The sequence below is a fragment of the Melospiza melodia genome, chromosome 14 (assembly GCF_035770615.1).
Source record: "Melospiza melodia melodia isolate bMelMel2 chromosome 14, bMelMel2.pri, whole genome shotgun sequence".
NCBI classification, from domain to species: domain Eukaryota; kingdom Metazoa; phylum Chordata; class Aves; order Passeriformes; family Passerellidae; genus Melospiza; species Melospiza melodia.
Window position 1 is genome coordinate 9293652 of NC_086207.1, and position 27175 is coordinate 9320826.

General features: G+C 37.5%; 1 protein-coding gene across 3 annotated transcripts in view; it reads right to left on the reverse strand.

Annotated features, from left to right (window-relative positions):
- Nucleotides 1-27175, reverse strand: part of GABRA1 (gamma-aminobutyric acid type A receptor subunit alpha1) — a 39186-nt gene that overhangs the window by 3499 nt on the left and 8512 nt on the right. For all 3 annotated transcript variants that reach the window (XM_063168616.1, XM_063168617.1, XM_063168618.1), the window contains exons 4-9: nucleotides 19538-19605; nucleotides 14844-15064; nucleotides 13183-13265; nucleotides 8546-8689; nucleotides 5404-5556; nucleotides 2675-2877 (exon numbers count right to left, since the gene is read on the reverse strand). In XM_063168616.1, the coding sequence (XP_063024686.1) occupies nucleotides 2675-2877; nucleotides 5404-5556; nucleotides 8546-8689; nucleotides 13183-13265; nucleotides 14844-15064; nucleotides 19538-19605 (872 nt within the window). The remainder of the gene's footprint in view (nucleotides 1-2674; nucleotides 2878-5403; nucleotides 5557-8545; nucleotides 8690-13182; nucleotides 13266-14843; nucleotides 15065-19537; nucleotides 19606-27175) is intronic.

Consider the following 27175-nt stretch of genomic DNA (forward strand, 5'->3'; position numbering starts at 1 on the left):
CTTTTAGGAGAGGGAAGCTTATTGAGCTTATTTAAACTTACTTTGTCCCTAGGTCTTTATATTTTCTAGTATTCTATTTTTGGGATCTACTTGTAAAAAATAACTAAATTTTGACGTCCGAGCATACCAGTTAGAATTCAACTGTCCATTTTCTGGCAGACTAAACCTGTTCTTCAGGATAATCACAGAAGAGAGATGTAGTGGGTCATTAAGAAGGTGTAAGGATTCCTCCAATTATGAGGAAAAAACCCAACAAAACAAAAAGCAAAAACCAATTCCAACAGCTTAGCAAAATCTTCAGGCAGTATTTGCCACAAAAAGAAAAGGCAAATGTTATCCACTTTATCCTCTTGGGATGGGGGAAGATATGGTTGAGGAGAAAATATCAGTGGAATTTGATCTGTTATGTCATTTCACAAGACAGCAAACACAATTCTCTGTTTTCAAGAAGCAGCTGCCCCAGGGAGGCAATACTTTTGTGTGGTCACAGTACCTTTAATGACAGATAAACCATAGGTTAATGGTCTACTCTGACCCTCTAATAATGGAGTTTTGATTAAAAAATTCTTGTTCAAGAGATGAACATTTCAGGGAGTGAGCAGACTCCTGCTGCACACATGGGAAGAGGAAATGAAGCTGCAGAAGCCTGAGGGCAGATGGGGCAAGGCTTGTGGAGGAACAGCTTTGGAGCCCCATGCTGCAAGGGAATGTAGCCTCAAATGTTAAAATTATGCCACTTAGTAAGGAAAGGGATTCACTTAATGACTCTGATGTAGAGGTTCTTTAATTCATGGCAATAAAATTCTTAGCTTTAGGCCAAGAAAAAAGCTTCAAATCTTCAGAACAAACAGGTTAAAAATGTTCCAACAAAAAAAGACAGGTCAGGTTTTATTTTGTTTTGTTGTTTATTTTGTTCTTTTTTTGTTATTTTGCCTTTAGTTTCGCTTTTTTGTTTGTTTGTTTTGGGGTTTGTAGGGTTTTTGTTTGTTTGTTTGTTTGTTTTGTTTTTGGCTGTCCATTTTTTCCCCTCCCAGGTAGGGAGGCTGCTAACATGGTTACTGAGTGTAAAGGCAGTCTTGTTTGCTGCTCATTCAGATACTCTGGTGAGCAGCAATAAATCCAGCAGACAACGAGCAGCTTCACTGAAGTCTCAGAGGAAACCCTTTCAATAGATTTAAATGTCACTAGAAATCTGATCCACAGAAAACTCTGACACCAGCCAGGGTCTTAATATTTCATGTCAAATTCAACTTCATGAACAAGCAATATGACAGCTAATTAGAGCTCTAAATTTGATTAAGCTGTGATGCTCTGATCATTGTGAGCTTGCCTTGCTCTCTTTTCCTCACTGCAGAAAACTCACAGGTACCAGCAAGTGACACATAAAGCCCCTTACCTGCTAACAAGCACAAAGCCATAAATCTTGCAATGTTTTTAACTATGTTTGTTGTGGTTGGTATTGTGTCTTGGGTTTTTTTTAGAATGTAATTTTCTTGGTAACAAATGAAACAGCTCATTATAGTAACTACATTACAAGGGAGGATAAATTAGTAAGGCAATATTTAATATTTAAGGACACAGTTCTGCCAGTGCAGTTAATTTTATAACAAATGAAAACACAGAAGGAATCAAAAAAATTATTTTCAGTGAAAGTACAATCAATAACTGATAACTCAACATTCAGCAGCAGTTCTGCAGCTCATTACTGTATTGATACTTCATTCATTTGTTCTACAATACTCTTGTAGTAGTTGCCATGGTATAAATGCTCTAATATAATTTGGAGGTTTTTTTACTGACTTACAGAACTAATATACATAAATAATATATTATGTATATAATCCTGTTTTAAAAATATATCATTGCATACCAGTGAGTTACATCTGCTCATCCAAATACCTGTTCTGTGGGATCTCTAGTCTGTGAGTGTTTATTTAACCCAACTGAATGAGCTTGCTCACAGAAGCGGCTGATATGGTAATTCATAGGAAACAGCAAAATTCTTTCATCCCCTAGAGGTCCTCAACCATTTCTTGATGCACCTGTGGTTTATGGACCAGGTCTGATCCCAGACCTAAATAATCACTGGGAGTTTCTCTGGTGCATTCATGGAGGTACAGATCAGGATTGCACACTCACAGCATAGCTCTCAATTCCTCCTTCTATAATAAACACATTTTTCCTATAGCTAAGAAAGGAAAAAATAACTCCTGTGATGATTTATTTGGTCATGATGATAGAGCAGCGCTTCTGAATGTTGTGCTGGGGACCACTATACCTTGGGAACTATCAAAAACTGCAGCTACAAATTTTTTTTCTTACATTTACGCTGAGGCATCCACACTTTCTCTTGTTCGAACAGAAAAACATAATTGCCTTCCCTTAAAATAATACATGTTGATGTTTTTTCTGCTCAATTCCTGAAGTCAAAATCTCAGTAGAACATTTCATTATTAACAGCATTAGGTATCACCCGGTATGTCAGTAGTATTTAGGTATTAAATGTCTAAGTAATCATGGCATAGAAATGCTGTGTGTGGACACAGCAGCAAACGCTTGGAGCAATGACTGTTGCACATAATAACAATTTTTAACGTGTTAAGCCCCTCCCATAGGGTGACCAGGTGTGGCAGAGTGTGTGTGACCTTTTGGGGTGGCTGTGGGGCGGGGTTACCTTTTCTGGCACCACGCTCTTGCCGTCCCAGGCGTAGCCCCTCTTGGTGAAGTAGTTGACGGTGGCGAACTCGATGAGCGCCGAGAAGACGAAGGCGTAGCAGACGGCGATGAACCAGTCCATGGCCGTGGCATAGGCCACCTTGGGCAGAGAGTTCCTGGCACTGATGCTCAGGGTGGTCATGGTCAGCACAGTTGTCACTCCTGCAAAGCAGAGTTTGGGTCTTCAGGATATGTTTGTGCTTCATTCCCCAGCTGCTGTAGGCGGTAAAGCCTTTTCTACACCCCTGGTTCTTACAAACTTCCCCACCTGAGGTCAGTTTCTAAATGAGGGTATCAGGTTTTGAGTTCTGTGAAAGTTGCAGGATTTTCAAAACATTTTTTATGCTTTTATTCTTTGGTGTTGTTATAATAGAATACTATTTTTAAAGGTGGAATGCAAATAATAATTTATGAACTACTTTCCTCTTCCTGATATTTGAGGGATTTCGTTGCAGTTCTTTATTCATGCGCTGCAAATTATGCTACAGATGTATCAATTTAACATCTTTAAGTCTTTCTTGCAGTGGTTCTGAGAGACTTAGAAAACAAAAAAAACCTTGTTTCAGCTTATTTGGGATATTATACTTCAAAAATATATTCAAGAGCACCAAAATTTATGTGTTATTTCGTTTTTTTGAATTGACGGTTTTACAGATTTCTGTCCCTTTATTCACTGACACCCTGAACATAGCAAAGATTTTATGTAAGAGTGACAGCATAATTTGCATTTCTGATATCAGAGCTTCTTACTGCTGAACCTTTCCTCTCACCTGGCCCCAGAGAGAAAGCAGGAGTGCACTGAATTCACTCTGCTTGCAGCTGCTTGGAAAAATGAATCTCCGAGCGCACGCAAGGCATTTACATCAAATCACATGTCCACAAGTTACCTTGACAACTGCACTGTCATGTCTCCAATGTGTCTGGCAAGTTCATCTTTGCTGCACTGAGTGTTAGTGGAAATGAACAGCGTTCTAAAATAGGTCACTTAATGAACAACATATTTACGTGGTAGTGTGAAGAGCTTGAATTATTAGTGCCTAATGAGGAAGCAATTTCTCTTTCTTGAGATGCAACCAAATGTGTTCTTTGACTTATTGCTAGTGACCTTATGTTTCTCTTACATAGTAGCAGAGAAAAGTTTATAACTTTTATTATCTGTGGTACTGAGTGGGCTAAAAGATCAATGTTGTCCTTCTGTGTGTATATGCATTCATGCAAGATGTTCGGAAGCTTTGTTCCACTGCCATTTTGAAATGAAAAAGCTATCTTGATATATAATGATGGAGCAAACCCAAGAGTATTTACTAAATAACTGTCTTCTAAAATGAAAACTGAGAAATTTGTGGGTTCTTGAGCCTGTGAAGATAGCAGTTTGAAAACTGTGCAGTATTGTATCTTATCCACTGAGACTAGGAAATTCTGTTCTCCATCTAATGACTGTGAAGTACAGCATTTCAAACTGATGATCAGACATTTCTGTTTGAATGGTATGGGTAAAAAGAGGTAAAATAGTTACAATTTAAATGGATTTGACTATAAAACTCCTTAGTAGAGTAGTTCTCAGCAAAGATGATGTTAAAAATTCAGAATTAATTTTAGTTGCTCTTCTAAACAATATTATGTAAATCAAATTTGATTATACTGTAGTCTAAACCACTGTTCTGCAAATGCACATCTGTCTATCAACAGAAAGTCACTGCTTGGTTCATGAGGTCTAAGGGTATGCAAGTTGTGATTGATTTCCAGAGAAAATGAGAAACTAAAGCACAGCTGTGAATGGTGCAAGAAAAGATCCATAAAAATAGCTCTTGCTCAACACAAGCTTCAGAGGCTGCAATTCTCAACAGCGACTCTCTGGCTTTGCCACATTCAGAATAAATGGGTTAATTCTCTTTGGCAAAGCCAGAGGGCCCAAAGCATCCTGTCCTTGCAGTGCCCTGAGGCAGCAGAACGAGTGTCAAAGCCAGCTTGGCTGGGGATGCTTCCACCTCCTGCCAAAGGTGTTCAGCAGTCCCATCTGGAGATCACCAAGGACTAGGGCACAGAGCAGAAATCTCAGGCTCTAGCTTTCCTAAACAAAAATTCATTGCCTTTTTTTTTTTTTAATACTTTCTTGATTTGGGTTAATATCACCAAAGTTTTAAGATAAGCATTTCCAAGCAGTGCTTAAACTCTAGGGAGCAGCTTTATAAACGGGAGGGTCTTTAAACTGCCTGCTCACTGCATTCCTTGAGTGCATATATTCACTGCTGTAACACAATAAATTGTTGCTGATCTAACAGTAGCCTGTAAAAAGGATTAAGGAAAAAAAAAATAAAAAAAGAATTTTCTGAGGGCCTAAAGATATCAAATGACAGATACCCATTGATTAAAGCCTTTTTGATAATCCCATGATTAACATTATTGCCATTGTCAGAGATGTTTTATTCATAATCTCATTGTTTTGGAATATTAAAATGGTAATGGATGGCTTGAGGTATTTTCAGGTCTCTTTTTACAGTCAGTTCCAAATCAGTTTAAAAGCTTTGGACCTATATCTTCACAATGAAATTTGTTAGCTCTTGTGTGCTGCAACTTGCCCAGGCTCACACTGTTCTCCAGTACCATGTTACAATAACTACATTTACAATAACATTTCTGAAACCCAGTTGCCTCATGGTTGCCAGGAGGTTTACAGGTCTTGCTTACCAAACACAGTTCTTGCTGGGACAGATTCTCTGTTAAGCCAGAAGGACACCTGTGACAATATCACTGTCATGATGCATGGCAGATAAGTCTGGATGACAAAGTAACCAATCTTCCTCTTCAAATGAAAATGTGTAGTCATAACAACATATTCCCCTAAAACCAAGAAAAAAAGAACATTAAAACTTTTATAAATATACCCATCAGAGCTCTTTGTAGAAAGTATTTTTCATTCCATTCACCCCTACTATAAAATAGAAATCCTCAAATCAAAATGGTTCAGCTCTGAAGAAAACACTTAATAAACCTGGTCAGTTTTCAAATTTTTCCTTAATAATACAAATTATTAGGCTGTTCTGGGAAATGCTAGTTAAATTTGCATATTTGCTTTGCTGAGTAGTGAACAAAAGTCTGCATTAACTGGTGGCTGTTTAAAGCTCTTGTAGAAAGTCTTATTCCATTAGAGGATGAAAAGCCACCACAGCATAACCATGCAAACAAAACCTAAAGACTAAATCAAGACAACCTCCAAAAAATGTTTCTGTTGGGCCAAGCTTAAGATGTAATTGCTGATGTGATGGTGTTTGCATTACCACTGTTGGTGCCTTACGTACTCTAAAGTGTCTCTGCTCTGCTAATTTAGGACCTTAGTAAATTATTTTTCTCTCCTGAAATAAATGATTACTACAAGAATAGCACACAATATTTTCATTAGCCCTAATGCTTTTGGAGCTAAAAAGTTGTATGGTCTAGGTGCTCTAAATGCAAGGAAAATTAATTTTTTTTATATATAAACAAATTTTACTTATACTTGCAATAATAAATATAAATATATCTAATACTCTAATATACTTATGTCATTCCATAAACCTTTCTTGCCAGCAGAGCAAATATTGCTCATTTTCAGATCATTATTTATACAATTTAAAATGGATTTTGACAAACTGTATATTCTCCAAAGTCTGAAAAACCTATTGTTTTTATTTTATATATATATGTTTTTTTAGTAGACTGATTCTTCTTATTATGCAATGAATGTCTTAGGAATGAAACAAGTAGACACGTAACTGAGTGGAAACTTCTGTCTAGATTAGAGATGACATGTGAAATTACTGTAGTTCTATTTTAAAATGTAGGCAGATGGAAGGAGAAAACTGCTCTTGTACAGGAAAAGCTTAAGCTTGATTGAAAAACTATGTCTAGACATTGACTGCTTATGCACAGAGCACGTCAAATGCCCATTTCTGTAATGCAGAGTCCAGAAGAACGTTCATTTGAGCAATCTTGCTCAATTTCTAACCCCAAGGAAAGCTTATTCATAAGATATGACAATACTCTTTCAATAGAAAAGACAGCAGCAAAGGGGAAAAGAGAATAAATTTTAAATTGAATGGTAAAGCAAAGGATACACAAGGATTTTTTTATTTTAAAAATAGGAATGGCTGTACTATAGTGGGAATTATTACTTAAATTTTGCTCGCTTTTCTTTAACTTTCACTGAAACAAACTCTTTCTCCTCTGTACCAGAGATTATGATCTTACAAAAGGTGCCAGTCTTGGCTAGGAGAGCCAACAATTTAATTTTATCTACTTAAAATATGACGTGGGAAACTATTTTAATGCAATCAGATATAGAATGTGCACAACGGTGTGTCAGAATTAATTCACTGATTGTAGATGGCAAGCTAAGAATACAGAGTGAACACACCACTGTACTCTGATGCTTTATTTAGCTGCCTAAATTATCAAAGTATTTTTAACCTCTGGAAAATGAGAACAAGATCCAAAGCATAAAGGCAATTAAAAAGACAGGGATTACTCTCATCTGTGAAGCACTGCAGCAGGCCTGAGCTGGGAGTCAGATAAAGGTAATGCTGAGGGAGTGAACTGGGCAAAGCAGAGGCCTGCAATGATGCTCTGCACCTCAGTTACAAGGCAAAACCTTGTTCTGAAGTTTCCACAGCACCAGTGGACTGCACTCATTGGGCACCACTCATTAGAAGATAGTAGATATTTGATAAGATTGATTGAGCTGACTGCAGGGCATGAAAGCACTCCAGTTATTCACTGCAGCTTTGGCTTCCCATCTTTTCTGCCTTCCTTTAATTGAATAGCATCACCACATTTGTGACAGCTGCTGATCACTCTCATAACTTTCCAATTCCTCTGGGGTTCTGTTTTGAAAGCATTACAACACAGTCATAAAATTCCCTACAATCTAAAATTTCAAATAGCTCTTGAGCAAGATATTGCCTATATTCACGGTGTCTGTTTGCTGGGCTTTCACAGGTTGCAGCTTATACATCTTATATTCTCTTATCTCTTATCTTTTCTTACCCAAGGAAGTTAGAAATAAAGGTATTTCTTCTTAGATAAATTGCTTTTGGTCCACTGACCAGTCAATCTGGTTGACAGAGTTCTAGTTCATGCCAGTGCTCAGATCCTTACTGCATCTAGATTGTCCAAATTATTAGAAAATAAACCTTAAAAAATTTACATCTTGAAACAAGCACTGCAAAGTTAAAAAAACAAGGGGCTGTAGCCAGCTTCAAGGTTTCAGGTGTGTCATACTGTAAATGTCAGCTGTATTTCTGTATCTCATTAAATTTCTGGAGTTAAGGCCGTGCCAGGATTAAAGGAAATCATGTTTGGATGTTTTGGAAGAAAACATCGTGCTCTTTTCATCGAAATCGTGTCTCAGATGGTTCTGAGTTTGATGACAGTTTTTTTTCATTCTCTAAATACTTCCTTGAGAAACTATGTACTTGCTTTTAGCAACTTCACTGCCCCCAGAAATGCGATCTTTGAGGATTCATATTGTTGTACTATTTTTATCAGCCTATATAGTAACTAAATAATATGAGAAGAACATGAGGAGTGCTTCTTTATTACATAAATTATTGGTTTTTCTGGCTAGATCTGACACTGTAGGAAGCTTTTTAATTGTTCAAATATTTTTGCCACCAGTTGAAGTAGGAAAATAATCCCAGGATGTATTATCTTTTCCGAGTCATGTTTTCCTAATCTGAAGTACATATATTACAGTTTACCCCTCACTCTTACGTCTTTGTATTTTTTACAAAGATCTGCTCTGAATTACATCTTGACAGTTAAATATCACCCTTCCAAGGTATCTGTCACAGACCTGTGCTGGACTGCACAATGCCAGAGTCCACAGTTTGTCCCAGCAGATCGTACTGGTTCAGTCGAGAGCCATCTTCAGCCACCACCACCGACCTCGCTGGTTCCCGCGTCCACTCGTACACAACCTCTGCTCTGGTGTAAGCATCTGACGTAGAACAAATACAGTGCATGTCAGCTTTGCACTTCCTGTTGCCTTATGGTTTTGTCAGAATAATGTTTTTGAGCAGTAGTTTGAATATTTAATTCTCTTTAATTATCTGTAGAAACCCACAACTATCTTAATGGAATTTATCTATAGGGAGTATAACTGATTTTTAAAAAATAGCTAAATGGCTGCTGAGGGGCTGGATTAAGGTTGGTCTTCCATGGCATGAAAATATTTCTCTCATATATTTCCTGCTTAGGTAAAGAAATGGAGTGAGAAGTGGAATTTCATGAGCATGGAAGAATCCCAATGCTTTTTCTCACTTCTAGCTACTGTACAGAAAGATGAGCCCCAAACTTTTCAATTTTTCATAGTGTGATGTTGTCTGGGCCTCTGTAAATCCTCCTCAGAGTGGCTTCAGTGATCCTCTCATCTTCAGCCTGGCTACAGCTCCATTTTGGTCATGCCCCATCACACTGTTCTTGCTGTGAAATGGGTCTAGCAAACACTTCTGAGGCTGCCTAGCAGACAGCGAGTTTAAATCACAATTAGTTTATTTTTTGGTTATTTCTGAATAGTCCTTGCACTCAAGAGCTGAGTTTGGAGCAAGGCACAAGAAAAGTACTGTGGGCTCTCCAAGCCCAAGCAGTGTGGTGTGTTATACAAATCATTCAGCAGCATCTACACATGCCATTGAGGGGCTTTGTGCTGTTATTTATGTTCTTTCCAGAATCGAGCTACACATAAATATTTTTAATCCTAATTCCACAGTAAAATTCTGCTGTCATTTTGTGGGGTCTGGAATCTGGCAGCTCCCACTTGGAGCAGTTGGGTGGGAGTTAATTGACTACACAGAGGCAGCTCATGTAATTCTTTACACCTAAAAAGTACCCAAAGGCTTGAATGAGAATGAATGTGTGGCCAGAATCTGCATCAAGCTTGCACCCACCAAAGGCAGCTGGAGCAGGATGGGGCATCCAAAATAACAGAAGGATTCTACCTACAAGATGAGAATTTCCCTTTTTTCAGACTGACAAGCATTGACTGATTCACTTGACCTCATTTTTGAGTTAGCAATTTTACCTTATCAGTGTAAGAGATGACAGCTAGTAATTGAAGAGTTGGTTGGGTAGAATGCACTGGTAAATTAATTGCATGGCATTTGATTCTGCATTATTGAAGCTGAAGAGTGCTTTTATCTTTGGGCTTCATATTCCCTAAGCACTGTAACATATCTTGGAATATGTTTTTGGAGTCAATGGCAAAAGCAAATCTACATCTTAATAATTCTGACTTTAAAAATAATGGCCGAAGTAAACACAGAAATTGACTTGCTAATCTAGTCACATAAAGACAGTAATAAAATTAATTTTCCACAAAAAAAGCATTTGTTGTGGAATATGAGACTAGCTTGGAAGAGTCTGAGCTACTGAGAACGACTGGGTTGGTTTAGAGGGAAGGGGCTGCACTGGGCAGAGCCAGAATTGAGCTGCCAGATCTGGTGCTCAGTTCTGCTGCCCCCCTCAGCTCCCAATTCACGTTGCATAAGCAGCAATGCATAAGCAGCAATGCAGCCAGCTGCTCCCATCACTGCTGGTTTCCAGAGCGGCCTCAGTTTTAAACTGACAATCAGATGTTTGTGGTAAGAGTTGAGGAGAGCATCTGCCTTTCTGATTTTGTTTTGCCAACATATGGCATTTTGTTGTTCCAGAATTTCTTTAGCATTTGTCACATTGAATTTACACTGGAATAACCTCTAGCTTAAGCTGCTCTTTGGCAAATCACTTTAGCCTTGGAGCTGGGTCAAACATTTATTGGTCCCTACAGCATGGGCAGAGTCCACAGGAGATGTGCAGCTCCTTCACTGTGAGGCTTTTAGGAATCCAGCTCCAAGAAGTGATGAGTAACAGTGGAGGACATAAAAAACCTCTTATCCAATTTAATCTAAAACAAATGGAGCTAGGCAAACACTACCTTGGGGAGCTAAGTGTTAGATTGTAGTCTGCACTTTAAGCATGGATTTTGTGACAATTAAATTCATTCCCAGTAAATTTTCCAGTCCATTAAGATGATTATAATTAATTGCTTTAGTTTGACAAAAATGTCCCAAATGTATTTAAATATGATTCCCACTTAAAAAGTGGAAATTAATTATAAGATCTATTCTTTTTTTATGTGTAACTGTGAGTCCCACTTTCATAACTTGCTTGGATTCAGCCATTTCTCCTGTTGGAGATATTTCTATTTTTATTAAGAATTTAATATTGAGAGAAATACCCTATAACTTGATAATTATAGCATATGATCAGATGAGCAGGAAGGGAGAGATTCAGCTTTAAAGGCTGTTTTCAACAGTGAATTCTTCATGCAGTATTTGCAGTAAAACCACATTACAGAAGGATCCTCCCCATGAGGATCCCAAATTAGGAGCTCGCCTGAATTTAGTGGGTGAATGAAAAGTTTCCTTGAGAACTCCTTGATTTTGTCTAATGATCTTTCCAAGCATTTGTAGTTACTTGTTTTTTTAGGACAGCTGCCATAGAACATTAGTGTTCAAACAAAAAAACAAACAAACAAAACAACAATAACAAAAAAATCCTGTGAAACATGACAGTCCACAGCTGTACTCTGAGTATAGAATGTCAGTTATTGCTATTGAGTGGTGTAAGAAGTGGTCTTTTATCAGAAATATCAATGTTTTTTATTTTTGTTCAATTAAGAAAAGTATATTATGAAAATATTTTTTAAGGTTAAAAAGATCAGTTTTGGTACAAAAGATGCAGATACACTTGCATGTTTTTCTGATGTCTTGTTCTTGCCTTCTGGTGTGGTTCTGAACTTTTATGCAAATCCACATTATCTATCCTTTTTATTTAATAATTTCTGCAAATCTTAGTCATTTAACTGAGGCAAAGTCCTCAGTAATCTGGAAATCTGTGCACTGTGTGAAAAAGAGTACATTAATTGTGAAAAAGAGTACATTAATCTGGGACACAGTGAGCCAGAAAGAACTCAGTGTAGGAAAAGAATGGGAAATACTGCTCATGCTAGGGAGGGTCTGGTGTTAGGGCTGTGCTTCAGTGATGCACAGATGTTCTGATAGGTGTCTTGTCGTGTCTATAAAATTCAGTCTAGTAAATCAGATTTGTTCAGAAGCTGCTCCTGGTTTAAATTGCCATTAGCACGTTTGTTGCAGGATCAGCCATCTCCCTGCCCCGCAGTTCCAGCACGATGCCTGCAGGGACTCCTGATCCCACTGGGATCTTGGGTGCACGGGTCTCTTATTAATCAAGAACCCAGCGCAGTATCTGTCCTGTTATAAACTGGAACAAAGCTTCCCCTCACTCCACTCTCTTTCACGAGGTATTTGGGAAGATTTATTTTAAGTGCTCTCTAAGAAAACATTCAAGGAGCAAATTCTTCTTGTCAGTTATACTCCAAGGTTGTATGAGCTTTTTGTTCTCTGAGCCTTATCTAGGAGATTAGCAGCTCTTTAAAGACAAAACATCACTGCTGTCTCATGGCAAACACAGAGCAATTCAGCCCAAAGTAAATTATCACCCTGTCGAGTACCATGTGAAGAATGAATTGGGTTTTCTGTTTGTTGACTTCTAAAATTGATCAAGCCACTAAGTAACCATTATCAGTGAAATGACCCATTTCTGTTAGGAAAAAAAGTAGCATCGAGGAAACAATTTGTACACTATTACATCTTCCATATATTTTAACTACCTTGTTTGTGTTAAACAAACTAGAGTAAATTAGACTGCCACTTTTTTTTTTTTTCTCTATGTTTTATTTCCAAAAATACTTTGTTTAGTTAAGTGTCAGGCTGCTTGCTGTTCACACTGAAGTTTTGGGGAAAATTCTCAACTTATCAAAAGCTTTGTCAGTGATTGCACTGATTTCAATTATATTTCAATGACTTACTTGAATATGTTCTCTCATCTAAGGCTATCTATGCTGCAAGTGTAGGACTCTATTTGGGAATTTCTGAGATTTTTCACTTCCAAAAATGTTCCATGAGTGTGTAAAAATAGCTTCTAATCCCAGGAAAAATGTTGATCTAAACATACCAAGACTACAGTAGCAAAACTGTTTTCACCTAAACCAATTCAGTTATCCATAGCGTGTATTGCTTTTCTTTAGGACTGATATTGGGTTTTAATAAAACAAAGCAACAAGATTAACAACATTTTCCATGTGACAAAATACTTTTCTAGATATTTAGAGCACTGTCATTTTCATCTTTGGTGAATGTCCAGGCACCACATTGTAGAATATTTAAGACACATAAAAAAGTCCATTATATCATATTTATATATATATGTATAAATATAAGTGTGTATATATATATATAAAATAATAAAGATACAACCCTGACAAAAACGTGAAAAATAAACAAGATTAAAACCTTGAGGTTTTCTCAATTGCAAAATATTCTTTTCAAGTGGCCTAAAAATGGGAGAAACCTCCATTTAAAATAAACTTACAGCTTCCAAATTTCAAGGGGCAAGCATGTGCATCCATAGGAAAGTCTTCTAAATGCATGGGACATTCTGCTCTCACAGTCAATCTATAATGGATTAATGAGCAAAAGGACACATTTATTCTAGTTTCATAGAAATAGCAAATAGACTTCTATTAAGACACATAGCATAAGTACAGCACAGTATCTGTTATGTGATTAATTACAACTGGACCTGAATTGTCTGGCTGAGGGTGCAACTGCTCTGCCCCTCTGCCCTTCCTCATGGTCCATCAGAGGCATGCTCAGGCTTCTCATTTGGTGTGAGGATTAAAATCTATTAGCAACTGCAATTGCTTCCTTGCTGCCATCATTAAATTGGCCCACTCTGGATGCTCAGACATTTGCTGAAATCATTTCATGGCTATCAGCTTGAGTGCAAACATGTTTCTCAATAAAAGAGGTTAAATGAGCTAGAAACAGTCACATACCACACATCAGCAGAGAATGAACAGTAATACTTGAAGAGTAGGCTGAAGATTGCATTGAGGCACTTGCAAAGGTGAGGAAATAGGAATGGTTATGATCAAAAGAAGAGACACATGTGAACAATGTGCTGCCAAGATAGTGTTCCTGTGGATTAAATCCCTAACAGCTGAGCACTTAGAAAGACAAGAAAAATCGACCTGGACTTGTGTAGCTACCAGCCAAGATGATTCTACTTTAGTCTAGCCAGTCTTGAAAGATATTGCACAATAAATTGAACATCCCAAATGCCTGGAGAATTTGTTTTCTCCAAACGCTTGTGCTGATTTTAAAAAACATCTTTAAATTTTTTAAAGAAAACTCAGTGGTTTCACTTATGTGCTAAGTTATCCATCTTGGCTTGAAGTCAACAGAGTCCCTTTATACCTTGTTTTGATTCCATGGCAGACATAAAGGGGGGATGTGCAGCTTTATAGAGACAACATACCCTTTTTTTCATTTTTTAATTTGTAGGTTTTTAATCCAGAATGTTTGCATGACTGTATGTCATCTTTATTTCAAAAGGATTTATTTAACTCCTCAAACAACTAGACAGCTGAAGTTCAGTTATCCATGAAGAGAATAATATATTTCCAATGAATGCTGTCAGCACAAAAATAATTTTTTCTCCTAACTTTCTGAATGCTTTAATCAATGGAAAAAGAAATGTCTATTTTTATGCCGTCATGCTTTATAATCCCAAGCACAAGAAATATTAAGAGTGGTCAATGAATTCTGTGTGCATCTGTTAGTTCTTAGAATCTGCTTCCTATATGATCCAAAGATTAAAGACCCTTGCACACAATTTAGGAGTACAGATTACGCTAAACTTTCAGGCTTTATTATACTTGCTGATGGAATCCTTGAAAGCAATGCCAAATCAAGATTCTCTGCAAACTGATGGGTTCCTAATACCATAAGAACCTTTTTAAAATCAAGCATTAAGATGCATCCAGGGACTGTAGAGGTAGCACAGCAGGAGAGGAAAAATAAACACTGGAAACAGCTCTGTTTGTCCATCATCCCAAGGCCTATTGTGAAAATAATTATTAAGCAGTAATCAAATAATGCTCAAAAAGGAACCAGTTTTCTATCTGGAAAATATGCTTGCACAGGTTAAATTGTAAAACAAAATGAAGGATGTAATATTTTAGGGCTCACCTCATTGTGTATAGCAACGTCCCATCCTCTGTGATTCGTAATAGTTTATTTGGCATTGTCATGTTATGAGCCACTGACTTCTTTCCATTGTGGAAAAAGGTATCAGGAGTCCAAATTTTGCTGGCCATTAAATTATTTAACCGGAGAACAGTCATAGGTCCTTTGAATTTTAATCTCTCATCTTTCCAGCTTTGGCGGAAAAATACATCTATAGTGTATTCCTACATTAATTCAGAAAAGAAGGGAAACACTTATGATGTCATATGTTGCAATATGAGAACTTGAAAAGTATGTTCTTACCATTCCCTAGAAGCAAGATGACTATTAATGAAATTAATCATTATCAGAAGTTTATTTTCTGTATTACTTACAATGTACCTGAAGCTGGTTCTTAAACAGTTACAGCATCATTGCTGTGTTCAACACAATAAACATCAGGAAATATTTCAGAAGTTGCCCATGAGTTAGATATAATAAAATGGAAACAAAATAATTAACCCTTTTCCCACTTGAACTGTAATTTCAAGCTGCAGATAGGTGGTCAGTATGTGTGGCACAGGAAATGTGTCAGAGTAAAATAAGCCTCGTGAGGCAGGGTCTTAATACAGCCTTCTGTTCTAAATGTCTCGTCAGCATAAACTGGCAATCAACCTGCAGAAAGTTCACAGTTCACTGAAATTCTATTGGTGAAATGTGGAATGGTTCATGGGTGAAGTGGTTGGGCTACAAAGAGCAGGAGCTGAGGGCACCTTTGGGCCAGGAGTGACAGTCTGACTGCACAGGGACTGGGCTGGGGGGCACAAGCAGTGGCTGACTCATGGCCGTGGGGACAACCCAAATAACCAACACTCACTATGAAATGAAAGAAATATTTGTGACAAAGCAACAGGAACGAAGTTAAGAGGGAGAGATGTTTTATGTATAATGTTCCAACATATAGATGGGGTAAAAATGTGAAAAACCGTGAATGCAGCATAGTACAGCATTTCCCATGGGAAAATTCCATCCTCACGTGGAAGTTCAGCATTGGATCACCCTGCCCCATCTATCTTTGATGTTGTGATAAACATCAAAAGCAGTTATCCAATGTGGTTCTGAGTTACTCCGAATGAGACTCTTTTGGAGAAATGGAACCTTTGCTGAGATCTCCTGCAAATGGAGGTGCCAAATCCTGGAACAGAGAGAGCTCCTGTGTGAGAGGGCACACAGAGCTATAAGGAATAGAGCTCCACAGCAAATTCCTTCAGATTTGTGTTTTTTCATTTTAACAACCACCAACACTCCATACAACATAAGCACATTTGAGCTTACAAGGTTTATTCCTTGTGTAACTACTAGCAAGAAAGAATGGTGATTCTTACTGATGTGTGTTTTTCCCGCTTTTAGGGTATGAAATGCCTGAGTAATTTTTTTTCTTTTACATGGAAAAGTAGTTACATGGGTTGTTCTAATTTTGGGACGTTTGGCGGATTTTTAAATTAGATTTTATTTATATCCCAGACCTGTGAATCATTTTTGTACATACTTAGTTGTATTTCCATTTTTTTAATCACTTGCTCAGTGAACTGCTGAAGCCTGAGTTTATTCAGCTTCAGTGAAAGCAGTCTGCACTTATAACCAATTATTTGCTTCAGAATTTTGCTGGGTCATGGTCTTAGGTTGAATTGTGACCAAATCCTGTCCCAGCTGTGCAGTAGAGTAGGAGAGAAGGAGGTGTAGGAGACAGTATCCATCATTAAAATTTGGGATTTCCTCCATGTTTTACTAGCACCAAAGAAAATTTCCTCCTACACACATGGGAAAGGTAAAAGACATGCCCAGAAGGTGACATCATTTCAGCATGCAAGCCATTCCCTTTTTCTCTTTCAGCTGCAAAGGGGTGAGTGGGAGGTGGTACAGGTTGAGAAAAGAGAGTCTGGCTTTTCACTTCATACAAACATAAGGTTCATTTGTGGGAAAAGGACAAGGAGTCAGAAAGATTTGATAAGGGTCCTGACAGCGTAAGATAAAATTCAATTAAAAAGTAGCTGAGAGGTCATGCCTGGCACAGAATCTTTCCCTATCCCAGGACATCTCACCATACAGAGTGAATTAATTTTGGCTGAGATATCTCAGCTCCTCAACTTTCTCTACCCACTTAAGCATGTGCATTAATTCTCCTCAAATGAATCCTGACAGACAGCTGATCTTTAGAGCCATCAGATATTCTGATTAGGGCTTTTTTTCTACAGCAGAGGGGCATACAGAACAGGGGAGCAGAAGGATTTTCTCTAGACTATGTACAATTGCAATGTTCTGTGCAGACACATGAGTGAGGTGGAATTTGGAATAAATTCTCCACAGCACAGACTCTTCATTCCACAATATGCAGGTTAAAAACAAGATTTCTATCTGAACTTTGAATAAATTTTATGGTATTTTATGGATTATTTGTAACACTTTGACTTAAATGTTCTCTAGTTTACTCTTCCAATGTTTCTCCCTGGAGATGGTTTATTCACAGGGTAGACCACTCTGTGGTCTGCATGAGGTTCTGCATAGGAAGACAGTAAGGCAAATAATCATTCCCCGAAAAGCTTACCGTACAGAAAAACTGGGAATGAAGGTTTACTAGAAAAAAAATTCTGTCTTTCTGAAGAAGTTAATTTTGAAACACTTCTTATTCCAAATAACAACATCAAAAATTTTCACAAAAATGACAGTTTGCATGAGAACAGCCAGGTATCTGTTGTTCAGTTCAATCCACCATGTAAGCATGTTTGAAAACCTGCAAACACGCTGAAATGATGTCACTTTGCAGGTTTTCAGGCATGTCTTTTATCTTTCCCATGCCTGAAAACCTGCAAAGCTCTTCCAAAAACGATGATTTTTTTTAAAAAAAATGCTTTTCTCCCATATAACTTCATTTACAAGTATAAGAATAAGCCAAGACAATCTCTTTATAGAACAACAGGTTATGTCCATGCTGCTCTTAGAGGAGTGTATTGAGAGTGGGCAGGAGCACCCTGATTGTCCATGGAGGTGCCTCCCTGCATGCTGCACACCTCAAATGGCTGAGGTGGGCTGGCAGCTCAGGGTGGCTGTGCCTTCCCAACACTCAGGGGGAGCTGGAGGAGCCCCAGCCCAGCCCAGGCTCAGCTCATCCCCGCCGTGCCTGCCCAAAGGCTCCCACAGCCCAGCCCAGGCTGCACATGGGGAGCAGGGCAGCCCCAGCTGAGGTGTCCAACCTGTCTGTGCTCAGAGCACTCTGCACCAAGCGTGCAGTGAAACCCAGATAAACTCTGGGCTCTGGCAAACTCTCCAATTTATCTTTCTGTCTCTGCTTTCACACCTAGTTCCTCAAGCAAAGGTTTAACGTGAGTGGGCTGCACACACGTTACTTTTTATGGGAGGTGAGTAGGCGTTTTACACTAAATACTTTTCTGTGAATTCTTTAGTTTTCAAAATATATGAACACCTGCCTCTGTGTTTCTTGGTCACACATTTTATTAAGAGGATGATGAATTCTTTCTCTTGTTTAAATGACTGAAAAACAAGAGTCAACATGGTACGGGTATCATAGCATTTATATGTTTAACTGTACTTTTATAAGTATTGCCTTCCAAGCAATTAAAAAATGGTGTCTCTTCAGAAAATTCACTTAGAAAAATGAACTGTCTTGAAAAAGTTACTTGTTACTTTTGCTGGTTTTCTATTCCTTAATGTTGTTTTGAGTAGTCAGAAACTTGTAATAACCTGGTGTTTAAGGCTTAGCTACATTTTTAGTTCAAATTAAGCAGCTGATAATTTTGTAATCAGAAATGGAACTTGTTCCCTTACCTCTACTTATTCTTTCTTTTTTTTTTCCTTGAATCTTTCTTTTGCTACGTGTATTTAGCTAAACGTAGCCAGCTACAAGTTTGAATTGCTTTCATTTCTTCATTTAGATCAACAAGGATGTTTCTAGCATTCATCCTAATACAGCACCCAGCAGACACTGGTGGCTGCAGATCAGGCTTTATCCCTCTCAATAACCACCTACTTGTGCAAACTTCATTCATATGGAAAATTTTAAGTACCTTATCCATATTTCTACACAACTCTTGGTATCTCTTAAGACCAGGGCTCACAACATCTTCATTCAGTTTTCTGAACATCTCCATTCCCTGCAGTTATCTGGCAATTTGATTTTAATATTCATTCCGTAAAGCAGCGACACTAATTCTCTCATTAATCTTCTCTTTTTAGCAGCCAAGATCTAGGAAAGTCACTTTCCATTGATCAGTAGCTTTTAATATAAAAATACAGGTTAGACTGTACAGATGTCACACCATAGGCATAAGTGTTAATTGCATTTTAAGATGATGATCTTTCTTGGCAAATTGGATCAGTGATGTGCCAGCAAGGACCTCAGCAATCACTCTCAGAAGAATACAGGTCCAAACCCTAATGCATTCCATAATATATTATGTAGCAAATATAAAGTCTGTTAAAACACATTATTAAAGTCACTGAGGCTTCTAATTTCAGGGCACTTGAATGCAGTCATAGCAGCAGGAATGGCAGCACAGAAAACCTGATGGCATCTTCAAATCAGGGGCTCAAAGAGAGCCCAGCCTTAAAGGGGGTAAATAAGTTATTGCACAGATCTTTTATCCTCCAAATTAAAAAGTCAAGAGAAAATGAGTGCTGTAGAAATACAGGCCGTCACTTACCATATCATGGTCTGAGACAGGCCCAAAGCTGGTGACGAAGATGTCAGTCTTGACTTCAGTTACACGCTCTGATGAAGCAGGAAATGAGGACAGTGAGTGTCTATAAACAGCCTTCGTTAGATCTAACCACTACCAATTTTCACAATAAATAGAGAAATTATTGGCTTTGATTAGCCATTCTGAAATTGGTCTGCAATACAATCCTGAGAATTTACTGCAGAAGTAATTTCACAGTCAATATTGTCAGCAATGGGGTTTTTTTACAGTTTTTCCACAGAACTTTTTGAGGTACAGCAGCTGCAGTGGAAACAGTTCTACTGTTGTGGAAATCTTTTCATTCTTTGACTGATAAATCTTCCTATCTGATACCATAACCAGTGCTGAATATTGTACACAGTACTCTAATATCTCATAGGATTCTCAGTTTCTGGGCAAGCTAAAATAAGATCTCTAATAATTAACCCTGGGTTTGTGAGTTATGTATCTTGTATTGAGACCAAGAACACAGAAGAAAAAGAGAAAATACATTATGGTGTATACAAACATGAATTATACTTTATTGGTATGAGTTAGAAATGGCTCTATTACCCATTACTTCAACAAACAAAAAGGAGTTAAACTTTTCCAAATAAACATTAGCTAAGCTTCCCTTCTGGAATCATCTGTGTAAATGTTTTCAGAACGTGAGCTCTTCAGTCCTATAGGCCTAAATGATAGATTAGTACAAATAATACTTCAGGAATCTGTAACGTGTACATGACACAGATTATATGCATATGCTGCATCATAGAGCTGGACCTCTCCATGATTTCCAAGATGTCCATTTTCCCCATGCACAGTGAAATTGGATATTTCAGAAGAAACCAGTGATTTTAGTGGTCACAAGTGCTGAGATGCCTTAACTGGTCACCACCAGTTAAGAAAGAAAGATCTCATGAAAGAGGTCAAACATCTGGCTTCTCTATTTGGACTGGCAAAAGAAATTCTGAGAAACACCAAAGCTGAACTTCCCCCTTCCTCTCCTCTCCCTCTGCACACACACACAGGATCAGTCACTTCTGAGCATGCTGGTATTTTCTAGGGCACACAGAGCAAAATATTCACCCAGGATGCCATATATCACAGTAACCCTGGTGAATTAAATGCAGCTGCAGGGAGTAACACCACCTGGACCAGGAATCCAAGCAGTGCTAAACGCAGTAACCCCATCAGCTTCCCAAAGCTGTGGTCATTTAGGGTCTGAATGCATTTACTATTGTCTCCACAAACCAGCATAGGGGTTTCAGTGGGAATTTCAAACATGGAACAAGTGATAACATTTCTGAAATAACTTTCAAAAATAAATAAATTGAGAAATCTGAAATGTTAAAAGTAATCCTAAAGAAAGCACTACAGTAAATGTATAGTATGCAGACCTGCAGTAGACAAAAATTTCCCAAGACTAAGATACATATATGTAGCTATCTGTATAATGTTATTTAAATAGTGCAAAATAATTAATTAAATTATTCCAAAATAATTAATGAATTTAATGAAAAATTTAACACAACCATCTGATTTCAAAAGACTGGACTGTTTATATACAATTTGTTCCATCTGACAAGAAAATTCTGACTGAAGGGAAGAAAATGAACTCAAGATTAAGCAGCCAGTTACACTATCCATTTGTGTATCTGTGCAAAAGTTCTAATGAGAATAAGTGTTTCACAATGCTCATTCAGGTCTTTCACTTCCATTCAAAAAGTGTGCAACTTCTAAAGATATAAAAATGGAAAGTTTCCTATAAATAGCTAGTATAGACACAATTAAATATGTCCTTTTGTGAGATAGCAGAAATCAAAAGGTAATATTAGAATTGATTCTACTGTTGGTCTAGGAATGCAGTTGATGGAACTATACTCTGTTAATAAATTAATGCAAAAATTAGGTGATATCAAAAGTAATCTTCAGGACTCGTTAAAATGGTCACATTTCCAATTTATTATTCAAAATCAAGGAAAGTAAAATACTGTGATGTGGCTGAACTGCTCTATATGATAAAATTAATATATTATTATTACAAATAATATATTCTTTTTATTCTTTATATCTGTGACTGAGAGGTGTACAAAATACAATTACTATTGAAGAAAGTACTGGATAGGTGAAATTTCCTCCTTAGGTGTCCAGTTGAATTAATACGTGACCTCATAGTTATTTACAGTCTTTTTAATTGACTTAAAGAAATTTCAGTATTTTCTTGACACCTATTTGTCTCTGGACTTAAAGAAGCTCATGGTGAGAATTTGACTTTCTGGAACTGAAAGAGGCATATGGTTGTTCACTTGGCTTGGCAGGGAAGGATTCTGTCCTTCAGCCCATCCCTGTCCCAGAAGCTCAGGGGGCTCAGTTCAGTTCAGGCCCTGTGGGAACAGAGGGCAGGAAAAGGACAGGGAGATCCCACAGGGTCCAGTAAAACTCTGCTGAAGGGACTCCAGCTGCCCAATCACCTTTCCTTAGGACTGAGAAACTGACACCATCCTGAAACCTAGCAGCCTGTCACATACTGAAACACGAATCTCAAATGGTTTTAAAGCTCTTTCACCCTTGTTCCTCACCCCTCTTGTCCTCTTTCCTTTGGGAGAGAGAAGATTCTAGAAGCTCTTCAAACACAAAGAGATGCTGAGTCCCTTAAAGGTCTGAAATCTGAGCAAGGTTCTATTTGATATAATTCAGCTGGTTTGCCTGCACAAACACAGAATATGCTCTTTGAATCAGCAGCATATCATGTTATACTATCATCAATTCTGGCTTTGGGAGACATGTAGTCATGGAAGAGAGGCTGAGGCTTAAGAAAACCGCTTGAGGACACAAAATGGAATCCTAAGACTTTTGCACTATGAAGGAAGATTTCCAAGGGAGTGAAAAAATAAGTGATGCTTTTTATTTCTGTATAATGTTGAAAATAATTTAGGTGGCACATAAATCACATAAAAATTAGAAAATTCAGATTGTGAACTCAGATGAGATTGTTATCTTCACACTGATTACACTTTTGCAGTGCATCTAATCCTCTCAAATGCAGATAAACCAATATACAGCCCACCAAATTTTTTTCTTTCATGTGTGCCTCACTTTCAAGACCAATGAAAAAGTGTGTATCAAAGCACAGAAAAAGATTAGCCACTCCAAAGCCATATGGAAGTTTTGAAATTTTTGTTTACTGTTTCACTAATTAGATGATTCAACTGTGCTTAGTTAAGTGCTTCAGAAGTTCTGAGTCACTCCTGCACAGGACATGTGTTTACTAATACAGTTGAGCTATATATATATTTAGAATCAAGGTTATCCATGTTCAATTTGCATCTTGATTACCATGGGAAGGCTCAAATTGTGCTTCAAATGCTCAGAATGCTTTTTTTCAGGAACCACAAATCCTGAGCTGGATTCAAAACCTTCACAGTATTCCTGAGAACTGGATAAAAGTCTTATTGACCAAACCAGGCTCAGGTCAGGAGCCGACTGGATTGCTGAAGAGAAATCCAGCAGCTCTAAAGATGCATAACTGTCTCTTGACTATGACATCTGTCTCAAGAACCAGGAGTAAGTAATGTAGGGATATCTGTAGAACATGTAACAATTTCAGTAAAAAGCCCTCAGGAAATTAATAATGACTTACTGGTTTGATTATGAGGCAACCACAGGGTCCAAGCAGTTACCGAGCAGCAGAAAAGCAGCTGAGCACCACACCCAGACACTGGAACTCAGCTTTGGGCAATGGATCCAGGTACAGCTACTAAAGCCCCAGTCAACCTCAACTGCTGTAATTTTACTGTTTACAAACAATATGTTTTGCTACTGATGCTAGACTAGCGTAAACTCAAAATTAGTAACAATAAATATTTTGATTTAAACTCCCAGGGATCTCATTATTGCTAGAATTGTGACTGGATTATAAACTGAGAACAAAATACGAAATACAGATTTATTTTAACAGCAGGAAATAAGCCTATTTATCAGGAGACACCATACATGAAATATTTCCCTTTATGATCTGCCAGTATTTGAGCACAAGGTTTATTTGAATTGCACATTTTGGTGGTTGAAGTTAATTCCATTTTTTGGTAATGCACTTGTTCTTCCTGTATGTCTCATGTCTGTCTGTGCTATAATTATTTATATGGAGGAGACATTTCCTCTGGCTTTGAATGAAAGGAATTGTGATACCTGTATGCTTAGACTAATCAGCCCAGCTGTGTCCTGTGAGGTGTTTTGGTTGAAGAACAACAACAAATGCACTCACAGGAATTTTGTGCTGCTGCATTAGTAAGAGTAGAGACCAAAAGGGAGAGCTGTGCTGTGATCAGCCACTGCAGTCTGTGCTGAGGTCACTGGGACCTGCACATGCCAATTAACAGCTCAAAGCTGCTCACATCCTTCCTACCTCCCCACTCTTGTATTGAATCTATTTTCCTAGGGTTTTCTAAGGTTTTTTACAATGGTCTTTACATTAATCTGGTGCCTACAGAGTGGAAAAAAAGACCAAAATCAGCCCCCTCAATTTTACAAAGTCAAGTGTAGCATCTGGTCCTCCTTTACTTATGTGTATAATATGTAGAATAATGTGTAGGGGTGAGGTCTTTTCATTTAGAGTGGAATCATTTAACTTTTTATTATGCATACAAACAAAACCCTTATTTTCCCTAAATTTTATATTAGCTCAGATATGTAAAAATCCAACAATTTCCATTGGGACCTCAATAGCCAAGAGGAAATGTATGTTTATATAAAGTGTTCTCATACAACTGAAACTTAAAATCTAATTCACATAATACCATGAGGTTCATTTCCCCATCCCTTCCACTCTGTGGAAGTAATGAATTGCCTGAGATTGACTGACATTCCACTTAAGGACAGCCCCACTCAATCTTGATAAGCATCACACAGGAGCCATCAACAAATATCTTTTACTGACAGCATAAAATAAGTATAATTCTGTCCAATACTCAAGTTGATAATCTACTTGGGGTGATCTACTGAGCATTCAACCCAACAGTAAAACCAAATTTAATTCAGGAAGATTCTGGTCTGTCAAATCAAACTCACTGTTGTTTGTTCTGTATTAACCTTTCTACTACAAAATCCCTTTCAAAGGGATAAGCCACATTTACCTTTATTCTGATTTAAAAGGTCTCAGAGCGTGTGGTATCCTTTAGTTTTAGGGAGATGAGATGAAAATTGTAAAAGTCTTAGAAAATCTGTAGCTGCCCCTGATTTCATGTAAATGAATCTCATCACCAAATACAACCTGCCCTAAGCAAGTCTTCCCCATCTCCCTGTGGCACTTCAAACCTGGTAGAATAACTTATTTTTTCCACCCTTTTTTATTGCTCTTCAATTTTTTTTACCTCCCACTCTAGCCACAGTGCATTACTAGGAGAGATCACTAGAGACTGAAATGAATTTTGCTTCTTATTACTGTTTGATCCTTTGGTTTTTCAAGGACTGTGTATTTGAATAGAGATCAGCATCTTTATTATTTAGGCATTTTTGGTCACCTCTAGTTCTACAGTCCAGGCAGTTTCCACAGAAAATTATGCCATTACCTCAGTGACTTCCCTCTGTTTTTGCCTCTAATGTCTGACATGATTTCCTCTTTTCAGCTTCAATGTTACTCTCTGCAAATCCTCCTCCTTGCTTTTTGTAAATTATTATCCTCTCATAGAGTCAATAGGTGTCCTCCAGTATCATTCACAACATTTTTACATTCATTTTGGAAGTTCTGTTTTCTATGCATAAATAACTAAATGTAACTATTTGTTCATGTTTATGGATGGATACAACAGATGCTATTTGCTAGCAGTGTCTGCCTAAGTGACTAAGACCACATATGAAGGAGGCAAAACAAGTAAATAACATAATTTATATCAATAATTATTGATAAGTGCAAATGTGCTAATGCATAATATGGTGTTGCATGCTCTTTTTAAAAATAATCAGACTAATTTTACCAATGATGCCATTTTTTGAATTACAAGCATATTCAATCACTATAATTTTCCCCTGTGGGTCACCAGCTCCACTGCATAATATTCTGGTTATAATATTCTGGTTAATGAGAAATAATTCATTCTTTCTTTCCCCCTTGTTTAATGGCAAACTGCTCAGTGGTTCTCATTTAACTTCAGATATGGCCTTCTTGGGTTATCTGATGGTAATTTCCATTCCCATAGTCCTTATGGAGCATATATGACTTTTCCCTTTTGCAGTAATACCTCAAAAAAAGGTGCAAAAAAAGGCAAGGGCAGAGTTAATTGTAATCTAGTACTTATTCTGTGCATGCTCAAAGAGTGATGCAAAATTCAACACCCCTAAATTTTTCCTTACCTTAATGCTCCACCTTTTACCCTGGCTTTCCCATGAATACATACAATGAAATGTACAAAATGAATCTTTGGAATGAGATTTCTCCAGTAGGTTGTTCTTGGCTTCATGGTGCCTCACTGGCTACACCAGAACACTTCTACCAAACAGTAAAACTGTTCCCAACACTGACAGGATGTTTGCAAACTTGGGATTGAGAAATATCATCATGTTTATTTCAAAAAGGATTAATTTACCTCTCTAAATAAGTAGAACCAAGATCAAGATTCAATCCCTTTCACAATTCATTACAATTTTTCAGTAACTAAATATAGCTTTTCATCACTGAATTCTTCATACACATAATGGCAAGGATGAAAACCACATAACCTTACTGAAGGAACTATTCATTTACCTTTTATTCCATAGGCAAGAAAGAGAGAAATTGGTTTATTTTCTGTTTCTGTGGGTGTACAGATTTGAAAACCTGCACTACAGGAAGAGAGGTCGTACTGGGATAACCAGAGTTTTCTGCAATGTGCCCTTTTCAGTAAGAGACTGCACCAGGCATTGTTTTACCTGAGCTGCTGGTTCTCAGAAGGCATAGAAAGAATAGAATAGACAGTTTTGGATGATTGGAAGAGTGCTCTAGTGCACTCAGGGATAGACAGATGTAAACTGTGCCTAACAGCATGAAATTTATCAACATAACATTTAATGAGGTTCTCTGGCCTCTTAAATTCTCCAATAGCTACACCACAGCTAAAATGGAAGGAATCCATTTTAGAGCTAATTCTATAGATCTAAAAATATTGTTACGTTGGTAGATTTCTTTACTTTTGCTTCAGAGTGGATAAAAATTGTGTTCTGATCAAAACATTTAACAAGAAGCCATCACTGATGTTGGGAAGAAAAATGAAACCACTGCTTTTCCATGCATTTTAAAATTTCCAGTATCAAATCATGCTATGATGGAAGACTACTGAACTTCCAACTCCAAAATCCATGCTATATTTTATATATTGGTTTAGATTTGTCACTGAATATTTTTATACATGGAACACTTCAGAATACATTTCCCCATTATACCGAGAATCTAACTTAGCTGTCAAAATTGAGTCATCCTGAGGTTCTTGACTCACATTTAGATACCTTAGAAAAAAGGTTTTGAAGATGTGAATTTCCACACCCTTTATTGTAAGTTGCTATCAGGACTGAAAACATCAGCCTAGGTATTTGTCCCAAGTTTTTGAAATCTATACATTTTCAATAATGCCTTATTCAATAGTCAAAAGA